Below are 11355 nucleotides of genomic sequence, written 5' to 3' on the forward strand. Positions count from 1 at the left end.
TGCCGGAACGGTGTCTCTGTGTGTTTCGGTAACGTCTCTGGGTTCCGTCGCTCCTTCCGCAGGGTGGTCCTCTGTCCGCCTAAGGGGGTGGCCCGGTCTCTCGGGGCAGTTGACGGTTGCGACCGGCCTGGGGGTAACAGGGTCGGAGTTTGGGAGCGGCCGGGGCTCGCCCCGTGGGGCGCTGAGGGGGGTGCGGGAGGGCTCGGGCCGTGTCGGCCGAGAACTGAGAAACAGCTTTTCCAGAGCGTCTATCTCTTGGTTACCGTCAGGCTGCGGGGTCTGAGGTGGGAGGAGGCACTTCCTCGTCCGCGGTAGCCGAGATGCGGCGAGGACTGAGTGGTTGAGACTGGGTCGGTGGTGGTTTTTCGAGACTGTTGCGGATCGTGACTCAGCCGTGTTAATACAGCATTTCCTTGTGGTGTTTGTCATATGTGGGGTTCTGCAGGGCACGACGTTAGCTGAGGAGTGCAGTGGTTAACGATTCAGCCACTGAAGGAGTTTTGTCCGTTGGAATGTAATAAAAGGGAGATGTGTGAGGAGGATTGCACTGAGGCTTTGGAAGTAATGGGACAGTAAGAACAGTGTTACAGCATGAACACTGAAGGAGCAGGATCATCAAGTGGTCTCAGATTAAGCAGCTAAGACCAAATGCTCATTATCAGTCTTTTATCGAGTATTCTTGCCTCTAACTGAGCTACACTTTCATCATCCTCGTTTTCCTTGGATGTGTGGAGATCCTCCATCAAAAATGAATTAACAGTAGTGATTAGCACATAATGCTATTAAATGAGCAAAAACATAAAAACATAACTCCAGCTGTAGAAGCAATAGATAACAAGATTTTCCCATATCTATAGTTTAAGAAAGTTTAAGTAGGAAAACTTGTTTCTTTTGTCTTCTGATCATCACAAAAACTAAACTGACCTTCCCCAAAACAAGTCATTAATCTAGAAAGCTGGTGGTAGTGTGCTTACTGCTACCATTATCTTTTCAGGGCAGAGGGCTATACCAATGGAAGTTAAAAAAGTTGTAGTTAACCCTTTTCACTTAGTGGTATAAGGAAAGGAAGCAAGGGCTTTGGAGAACTCCCTTGAATAACAGAACTGAAGGAGGGGAAAAAACCAACCAACCAAAAACCAAAACAAACAAACCCAAAAACCAACAAAACCCAGGGGTATATTGATCTCAAGCTAATGTAGTTAGTGACAGAACCAATAAAAGGGAAGCGAGTGGCCTGAGAAGTTGGGAGTGGATGGACCTGTGGATAAAGGAGGCAATGGTCAATTGTATTGTTGGATAATGGAGAAAATGCCTGGATGGTAGATTGGGCCAAACTGGGGGGGGGGGCGGGGGGGAACTTACTGTTAAATTAAGCTAAGCATGTGCAGCCACTCAGGACACTGACTCCTGCTTTGGCTGGGAATTGGCCATGTTTAAAAAAGTTGTATTAGCAAGCAGGACTAAAGCAATTGTGCAACTGTGGAGTTGCCGCTGTTTCCTTCTTGCCTCTTGGTCTCTTTTAAGCACAGTGTGGAATTTCCCTTTCTTGTGCTTCTGTGATGATGATCTTCAGTTATCTCTGCACAGTCAGGCAGCTGTACTCTGGGAGCGGTACAGAGTTTTAAAGGGTAAGGTGAAGGTTTAGTGAAAACATGAGGGAGACTAGAATGATGAATTTGAGGAATGGAAACTGGAGATGGATGAGGAGCAACAAATAGGAATTGAGGTCCAGCTCTTAGTGAAAGAAGAAACAAGCGCCAGAAATCTCGTAGGCCTTCTCCTTTTAACAATTTGGGTCCTGCTGTGCTTCTTAGCATTTTTTTGTTGGTGGTTGTTTTTTTTCCCTTTTTTCTGCTGTGGTTTTTTTCAGTGTGCTACTGAACTGGAGTTTAGAGGTTGTACTATAATATAGGGTAATCCAAGATTAACTGTCATTGTTACCTTGCTAAAGATTTGTATTTTGCCCCCCTCCCCCTCTTTATTCCTCAGACTTATGTAGTTTGGAAGAGCTTACTGCTAAAGAGAAAATGACTTCTCTAGAAAAAGGTAGGTGATTCACATGTTACTTGAGCAGACTGGATTAAAATTACTTTTAACTTGAATTCTAAAGACTAATTACACTGTATGCCATGCTCCATTCGTTTAAACTTACTCCTTTTATGTAGCTATTAGGAAATGGTTATTTGACTTCATTACTGTAGTGAAAAACAGCTGCCTGGATGGAATACTTAATTGAATATGGTTTTCTAATCCAGCTTTGTATTGAAAAACAAGTTTGTAATTTGTACTGTTATCTGTACACTTCTCTGTAAGTCCTCTTCAAGTATTTAGAACCTTTAGGTACTCATTCAGCCAGCTTGAATGTAGGGCACTGTAATGATGCTACTACAGCATTTTAAAAATTTATTTAGATGGAGGATGCAAGCTCATGTTACTGCCCACACTATGAAGAAAAAAGCAGTATGTGTAGCTGTGTGTTAAGAAACTTTTTTGCCTTCACCCATTATGAGGAAACTTCGGTGTAATAATATTTCATTCAGGTGAAAACTTAATGAACTTAAATAAAATGAATTTCAGTAAACTTCATGCATATTGGGGAATTCAGAGCAGAATACAGAAAAAGGTAAGTAAGCTCTTTGTAAATCTGAAAAGTTCTGCTTTTCAGAAGCAGTACAGTGGGTCCTAAACTTCCTAAAATTTTAACTATGGTTCTTGTATAGCAGGAGAATTTCTTTCAGTATTACTGGGAATACTGGGATCTGTTGGTTAGAAATGAAGCAGAACTGGCTTGTTGGCTTTTCTTAAACTGTCACTTGGACAACTAAAACATAAGTCTGCTAAACTTCTTAAGGTGCTAATAGCTATGTAGCAAATAGCTGCTTTTCATTTAATTACTGCTTTTAAAATGAGACTGCTCTGATTCTGTCAGTTCCCAAGACCTGATTTTGTTTTCAGCCTATGAGTAACGTTGTCAAGAGTTTTCTCCTAACTAGCTCCTTTTCATGTCTTCATCTACCTAATCTTGTGTGAGAGCAGGCAATTGAGATTAATACAACTCAGATCAATGTTTGTGTCCTGTACTGGTAGTACTAATGTGCAACACACACTTGAGTAAGGACTTTTCTAACTTGTACTTGGTAATTACTGCTGCAGAGGACTATTTTACACATGCAGTATGCATTTAAAATCTGTAAATTTGAAGTACAGAAAATAATCAAAGAGTTACAGTGAGAGTATAACAAAGTGAAAGGTGGTAAACTTCCCCTCCACTGTTTCTGAATTTTAGTTGATGACGCCTCATCACCCATTCGAGGACCTGGAGATGGCATGGAAACAGAGCAGACAGCTGAATTGGTGGAAGTAATCCCTGGAGCCAGTGCTACAAACCATCATATCCACCACAGCCCACATAAAAAGACAGTCTCTTCCCTGAGTCCTGGAGTGCTGCAGCTAGGGAAAGTACATGCTGATAAATCAGTGGAGATTGAAGCTGTTCGTATATTAGTCCCCAAAGCAGCTATCACCCGTGTTGTTCCAACTAAAAATGCTAAGGTAGCTAAATCAGTGGGACATAAAGGAGACACGTTTCATCAGTCAGATGGAGCTGCTGATCCCAAGAAAGAACAGATAGAGCTGAAAAATGCCATTGAAAAGCTAAAGAATTCAGAAAAGCGCTTGTTACAGGATAAAGAAGGTCTTTCGAATCAGCTGCGTATACAGACAGAGGTAAGAAATAAAAGGTATTTTCTCACACACAGCTGAGCTGCTTTCGTTTATGTAAGCAGTTTGTGAATGTGACCAAAGAGAATGGCTATGACATTCTAGCCTTGAAACAAATAGTATCCCTTTTCAATTTATCCACTAAGATGGAGCAGAAGTATGTCTAAGTAATCAAGTGCTGCTTTGACAACAGATGAAGGTATCAAAGGCTTGAATCTAGGAGAAACACATTACAGCGCTGCAGGGAAATGGGCATTTCATAAGGAAAGATTTTGCTCCTACACTCAACCACTAAGTGAGAAATTTTATGGCATAGAAGGGGTGAATGTAAATTTCTGCATAGTACTATCTGTGGATTTCTTCTCTAATTCTTTACCTTACTGATTCAGGACTTGAATACTATTGAAACTTTCCTTGTTCCTTATAGCAGGCTTTCACTCTTCCTCTTCGGGACTGTTAGAATTTAAACAAGAATGCATTAAACATGTGTCAGTCTCAAATGTTTATGCTCACTGGACTAGATTGAGAGGCTTAATGTACTCTGCACTGGATGCATCGTGTTCTGGAAAGAGAAAAGCGGTTTATTGTTAGCAAACAAAGTAACTTGCACAGCATTTTGAAAGTAGGAGGTGCTTCATTCTATACTGATAATTACAAGACAGTCTCGTCTAATTCTAGGTGAATCGGGAGCTGAAGAAATTACTCGTGGCTTCTGTTGGGGATGATCTGCAGTATCACTTTGAACGGATGGCTCGTGAGAAAAATCAGCTAATCCTAGAAAATGAAGTCCTGGGACGGAATATATCTCAGTTGTCTGAACAATTGGAGCGCATGTCAATACAGTGTGATGTGTGGCGAAGCAAATTCCTAGCAAGCAGGTACTCTTACAGAGCTGTTACAACAGCATTCTTCTTCAGTCTTTTATTACAGAGGCCCATTGCAATGCCTGGGAATGTGCTTATATATGCAGAGGACAGCCACAACAGCTATACTGACACCCACTGTGAAATCTGAGTATACAGAAAAGGTATAAAGAAAGTAAGCTCCCTGTAAATCTGAAAAGTTCTGCTTTTCAAATGTAATACAGTGGGTCCTAAGCCTCCAAAAATCTGAAGTACAGTTCTTGTCGACATAGCTAGAGAAGTTATTGATTGTGTTAGACTCTGTGCAGTTTAGTGTTTAAAAATGTCTTCCAGGACAGCTGTCTTTCCCTTTAAGACAAGTCATTAGCTTGATTTTCATCCCTATTCCCCAGTAATTGTGCAATGTCAGTTTGTGAAGAAGTTGATTTGGTTAAGAACTCTGCTTACAGTGACTGGGAAGGGCAGCTCAGTACAGAAGAAAGAGTAGAGGCACCTTTTCATTAAATGCTGATTGTATAACTGCTCAGGACCCTCCTGTTACTTCTAGAACCATAGAACAATGAGTAGCAAAAGTCAGGAGCAAATCTTAAGCTGGTCTGAATGTCAAAATCTCATTTGACAACGGACTAAACTTTTAACTTGCTAAGCGTAGTTGTCTTACCAGATATGTGAATAGTGGTTTAGGATTTTTAATCTTTTACTGTACTTTGATATAACTAAGTTTTAAACATGATGTTTAATGCGTATTACAAAAAGGCCTTACTGCTTGAAGGAAAAGGTAATAGAATTCAGTGTCGTCCCTTTAATTTGCTGGTCTTAAGAAGTTTCTGCATATTGAGTGAATGCAAGTACTTGTGATAGTCCTAACTAGGCAGGTGTTACTATCCTAATTTGACTTGTTTCTTTAGAATTAACAGGAGCTTTGAGATCGGGGGTGCAAGTCCCTTCTAGGAAGGCCAGTGTGGAGATATGCTTAGAGTAACACCCTTTGATATTGTAACTTTCTGGTTTGTTGAGATCTCTGTCTTCTAACTGGTTGTTGTTTAATTCTGGTTTTTTGCATTTAATTGTTTTTTACACTTACAGTATCTCAGGTATTTGAAATAGCTGCTTGAGGGGTCTGATCCAAGTCTCATGGCATAGCAAAATACAAGTCTTATCTGTAGCTCTTTGCCCATATCTGGTGCATATAACATCTAGTTTTTTGCCCCCAAGAAAGGCAAAGAGGTGCATGCAGTCTGCTGTTGTCTTTAGAGATTAATATGAAAAGATGTGATTACAGCATACTTGTGAGAACTGTGTTAGTAAAATAAAATGTATTTAGCTTTTTTATCTCTCAGGATCCTTGTCTGCCATATCCACTTACCCAAAGCTGTGTGTAAAATGTCTGTTACTAGATCTGTTAAGTGACATAAGATTGTTTTAATTCAGTAAGTTAAAACATAATCTTGCACTTGCGTTGACTGTAGCTGAACAGAAATTGCTTTTAATGCATGTCCTTTGTAACAAGGTTGATACAGATGCTGTGTGGGGGAGGGTGGTGAGAGCAGCAGCTTAATACTTAGTTTGAGCTCACTAATTATGGTCTGTAGTAGAATAAAGGTGACTTTCAGACTGCTCACTTACACTACTGATTGGAGATTTCTTTTGCAGGGTTATGGCAGATGAGCTGACAAATACGAGAGCAATTCTTCAGCGTCAAACCAGGGATGCACAAAGTGCAATCCAGGACTTGCTGAATGAACGTGATCAGTTCCGTCAAGAGATGAGTGAGACGCAGAGGTATGGTTTATCTAATCCAGACTACTTCTGTGCAAACTTCTGTCAGTTCACTCTAGGCCAGAGAAGAATCAAATAATGTTCCCCTGTTCCAGTGATATTCAACAAAAGTCAATTATGCTGATGGATGGTATGGTCCACTTTTCATTCTCAGAGCTGAAAGAGCCTTAATTCTTTCTCCATTCCATGGAGGAGTGAGGTCTTAGGGGAAAAACTGACTTCTCTCATATCCTCAGGCTTTTCTGTTTAATCACTTACTGTCTTGACTTCAAGTCTCCTCTGTCTCCTTTCAAAACATACTGCTACTTCTATGCATATTGACTTTTTAGTGCTTATCCTGCCAAATAGGTTTTATCAGTGTTAAAATACTGTGTTGGTGAGGCCTTGCCTTGGAGGATAGCTCGTTTGCCTCCTTGTTTTTAAACACCCTTGTTTTTCCTTCTATTTTCTTTTTTTTTTTTTTTTAAGATTTAACTCGTGCATTGAGTCTTGGGAAGGGATGATTCTTCTGAAGTATGCTGTGTGCTGATAGTATAGAGTAAAAGAGACTGCTTTATTTTCTTTTCTGCACAGGCTGCTGGAGGAGCTTATGGTTTCTCTTCAGTGGGGTAGACAACAGACATACTATCCTAGTGCCCAGCCTTACACTACAACAGAGCTAGCAGCTGTGAACTGTAAGCTAGCCAAAGCCGTAAGCTCTCATCTTCTTGGAAATGTTGGCACTAACAGTCCAAAAAAGACTTCAACAGCTGTGGAGTTTTGCAATACCCCTGCTGAGAAAATGGCTGAAACGGTAAGAACTCTTCATGTATTTCAATCTGCAGCACAGGATCTTCTTTCCAGAAACACCTTGCTTTGTGTTAACTACTTAATACCTTGCCTTTTTTAAAAGCTGTATGCAGGGAACATGTGCTGAATAGAGCTGTCTGTTTCCCTAGTTTAAAATAAATAAATAAATACAACCCCAAGCAAACAAACAAAACCTAAAAAAAAAACCTGGAAGAATAGGGAGAACAACATAAGTAATATGATACATACAATTTCTTCCCCTGTTCCTAGCACCACAAATAACTGGGTCAAAATTTGTTTAGAATTAGTGTGTTAGGAGGAAGCCAACTGGAAATACTTAATTGAGTTTAAAAACTGAGTAGGAGAAGAAACCAAGTTCAGGTAGGAATAAGTCATAATGCTTCAGCAGTAGTTTCTGTTGCCCTAAAAACCAGTTCCGTTGAAAGCAGGTGGAAACACAGAGAAGCTATATGATTATCTTTCAAGATACGGTTTCACTGCAGGAAGCCTGATGCTTAAATAGAAAACTAGGCTAACAGTTTATTCTGGAAGCAGTTGAATAATAGTTGAGCAGCAGAAGACACATAGTGTCTAGTTATCTGCAATGCCTGTTTTTGCTCAACTCTGCTAAAAAGATGAGATTTTATTTTTTAGTCTCAATAAAATCTTACCTTGGATTTCTGATGGACATTACTAGTTTATAAACTGTACTTAACATCTTTATATTGAGGGTCTGGATAGATGGGTATTTATTTTCAACTTGAAAAACCTTGCTTTTGAGCAGAAATCTTTCCTAGCTGTTAAAGAGCAATAAATCCCATTAAACTTAAATAGATATTTTCATTCTCAACTTTTCAATCCTTAGGTGCTACGTGTACTGGATCCAGCTACATGTACGGAAACCTCAACAGAAGTCTCTTTTTCTGATACTTCCGCATCTTCCTTCCTTTCCACAAAGAAGAATATTGGAAGATTTCATCCATATACAAGATATGAAGATGTAACTTTCAATTGTTGCAATCGCTGTCAAGGAGAGCTGATAGCCCTTTAAAAACACACCCAATGGAACTGCACAGGCAGTCTTTCTGAAGAATTACACTAGTTTGATGTTCAGCGGGTTCCCTTTTTTCCTATTTCTTTCCATAATGGGTGTGTTTAACATTGAAAACTATGCACTTTCTGCTTCTCTGCCCCTTGAAGTAAGGGACTGACAGGATCCTCTTAGCCTCTGGCATCCTTCTACTACTCTTCAGTCTGAAAAGCTACATAGTTTCTTCTACAAAGGCAAGACCAAAAATATTACACTGGTCTAATTTGTAAAGCATAGAGATGCCCTTGACTATTTAAGGTTTAATGCCTTATTAGCAAAACTCAATTTCTTTTTAGAGGGAGATAAAAGCATAGCTGTACCAAAGTAAATGAAGTGCTGATAGGTTGTTTAAAATAATTTTTTAAAAGGCCATGGAAAATTATCAGCTCCATGCTTTCTTTTTTTCTTAGCCAAAGTGATGAATTGTTCCCAAGTTTATGTTCAGCCTTTTAAATTTAGTAATAAAAAGGTATATGTGCAATGATTCTTCATAGCTCTTAAGTGTTGAAATTAAGAGCATACACAGTGTTGCAGCTCTCCTGGCAAGAAGGGGAAAGAGCTTGAATGAACTCTAGCTATAATATATAAATAGTAAATTGTTTTAAATGGATTCTAGAAAACTCTGCAGGGTGACATTATTTTTGTTTCTGTAAAAGCTAAAATAATGGCTTTTTCCATCTATTTCAGCTTCTAGAGTGAAGCTGTTGCATAGCTGATCCTCAGCAAAGACAGACTGATATACCTCCTTCAGTACATAGAGTTGAAACTTGACCTAGCATTAGAACTCAGTCCTTGCCCAAGGTCTTCCTGGGTGTTATAGGAAGCTGAAGATAAACACCAAGTTTACACAGCTACTGGTAAAAAAATGTATTTTTTTACTTGTATGGTTTTATTATCTTGATGTAGGTTGCAAGAGATTTTAGCAGATAATCTGCTAAATCCCAAGAAGCGTATTTGATTTGCAAATGTAAACAGAAAAGGCAGGAAGATGCAAATATGCATTTTAATTTTAGTTTCACTCCCATTTTATCAGATGTAGCCGTCTAGTTTGCAGAAAGGGTTTCTGATATGGTTGCTTTTACCCAGTTTTCCTTTGAATCTCATACAACAATCAGAATATGTAACTTAAGTTCTTGCTGTTCCTTGCTGTGCTTTGGTTTGACTGAAGAAAACTACAATAAAATTTGCTTGCTTTCAAGTTGCAATTTTTGATTTAGTGTAGCAGTATTTCTGACCCTTTTTTCTCTGCAGCGTGAAAGGGACATAGATCATACCCTTCACCCTGAGGCAAGGAACCAACACTTCTTCTGTAGCTTACTATAATTGGGGAGATACTATGGACCTTCGCAAACTTTCCCCCTGCTTGCTAGACACAAGAAACATTTTTTGCCCTTGGTGTCAGCAGAAAGTACAGGAAGGAGAAAGGCACCTGTTACTCCTGTTTCTCATTTCACATCCATGCCCTTTGTCTATGCTGGTAAAAGCTGCAACACAACACCCTCTGGTCAAACACCAGCACTCTCTCCATATGCCTGTAACTACTTCCAAAAGGGTAAGAGGAAAAATACTAATGGCTAATTTGCATCTACTACACTTCTGTCTGTTGCAGTACTTCCAGAAAACACCTTAAATGTGGAAAAAAGGCAGAGCAATGCCAGATCATTAAATCTGTTGGATACATAGCTGGATTGAATGTTCATCTTCCTCTAACTTTAGCATTTAATAAGTGACCTCAGCATGTTTGCTGACAAGGTTACAACTTGGTTGGTCATGTAGTTTATTGTAATTGTAATCTAGCTTCCTTGGTATTGGTAAAAGTCATAGCTCACACAACCTTTTAATTTCATGAAATTGAAAACTACTAAATACTACTCACAGAAATAAGTTTCAAAAACTATTGCATGTTCACATACATGTTAACTTTCCAATAACCACTTTCCCTGAATGAAAATGAAATAGTCCTCTGGTCTAGCCAGAACTAACAGCTGGTCAGTAGAAAGTGGTACAAGAAACAACATTTTCCAACAATATAACACCTTGTACAATCTTCATCACAAGCAGCAGCAAACAGCAATATTAATCCAGCAAAAATTTCACATATTAGCCTGCAGCCAGGAATTCATGGTGGAGTTGAGTATAAAGTGCCTTGTATAGATAGGAACCGTGTATTTTACACCCTCATGTATAGATCTCGCACTCATTTAGATTTGGTCAAGCCAAGAAGATCCCTGAGTTATATATAAAAGCAGGCTTTTAAACAAAGCTACAAATAAATAGGTAGTAAAATTGTCAGTGAACTGTTAAACTTGAAAGCTTTAAAAACACCACACAAAAAAAAGTCAGTAGCTGTAAAAAGCAAAAGCTCAAGCCATAAAAATTAAGAGGGGTGTCACCAAGAACTCAGAGGTTACAGCAAACTTTCAATTGTAATGGTCTGTGAAGCGAAAGGATTTAGATTCTGAACTAATACAGTGGATGTTCTGCATCTGTTTTGCTCTTCTGGCTTCTAATCTAAGCTGCCTTGCTCTCTCTTTAGCAGCTAGTTCATCTGCTCGTTTTTCTTCTCTCTTTCTTTTTAGCCATCTGTGGAGATAGAAACAGAATGAGAAGTCCTGACAGTTGCAACTGAAAGTTTTACTTCATCCATTCAAAGGAGACTTGCCTCCCTTTAACTAGAGTCACCTCATCCTGCTGTGTCAAGGTGTCGAGGCTCAGCCAGCCACTCCTAAACACGAGGCACTACTTTTCCATTCCAAATCTCCCACTTCTCCACCCACGTTTACCTCCCCCATTTTGTTGAGCTAATCCAACTCGCAGACCCAAAGGAAAAAAAATTGTATCAGATTAACTTTCTTCTGCTTGTTTAATGAACTGAATTGACGCAAGCCTGCTCCAGAGCAGGTGATAAGGGAGAAGGATCTCCCTTTTTCAGCAGAAGCAATTCATTATTTCAGCTCAGGTTCTGACTAATAACTTCCCAACAGTGAACAAACAACATTAAGAAATTAATGTATTTTTGCTAGGATTGTAAGTTTATGAGGGTGTATTCATGCAAAAAACCCAAACCAAACCAATGGGGACTTCACTGGATCTCATCCTCTCTAACAAGGAGGG

General features: G+C 39.4%; 1 protein-coding gene across 1 annotated transcript; it reads left to right on the top strand.

Moving 5' to 3' along the window:
* The first annotated feature begins 1997 nt into the window (after positions 1-1997).
* BLZF1 (basic leucine zipper nuclear factor 1) lies at positions 1998-8408 on the top strand. Its single transcript, XM_010188022.1, has 6 exons — positions 1998-2046; positions 3287-3726; positions 4399-4598; positions 6237-6365; positions 6936-7155; positions 8017-8408. The coding sequence occupies exons 1-6, from the start codon at positions 2028-2030 to the stop codon at positions 8200-8202; spliced, it is 1194 nt and encodes a 397-aa protein (XP_010186324.1). The 5' UTR covers positions 1998-2027; the 3' UTR covers positions 8203-8408.
* The last annotated feature ends 2947 nt before the right edge of the window (positions 8409-11355 follow it).

Source organism: Mesitornis unicolor, unplaced genomic scaffold (assembly GCF_000695765.1).
Source record: "Mesitornis unicolor isolate BGI_N332 unplaced genomic scaffold, ASM69576v1 scaffold42727, whole genome shotgun sequence".
Lineage (NCBI taxonomy): Eukaryota > Metazoa > Chordata > Aves > Mesitornithiformes > Mesitornithidae > Mesitornis > Mesitornis unicolor.

Excerpts from the sequence above, each read along its gene's own strand:
- BLZF1 (XM_010188022.1), top strand. Across the intron at positions 6,366-6,935 it reads GAGATGAGTGAGACGCAGAG|GCTGCTGGAGGAGCTTATGG; the intron begins GTATGGTTTATC and ends TTTTCTGCACAG. Across the intron at positions 7,156-8,016 it reads CTGAGAAAATGGCTGAAACG|GTGCTACGTGTACTGGATCC; the intron begins GTAAGAACTCTT and ends TTCAATCCTTAG.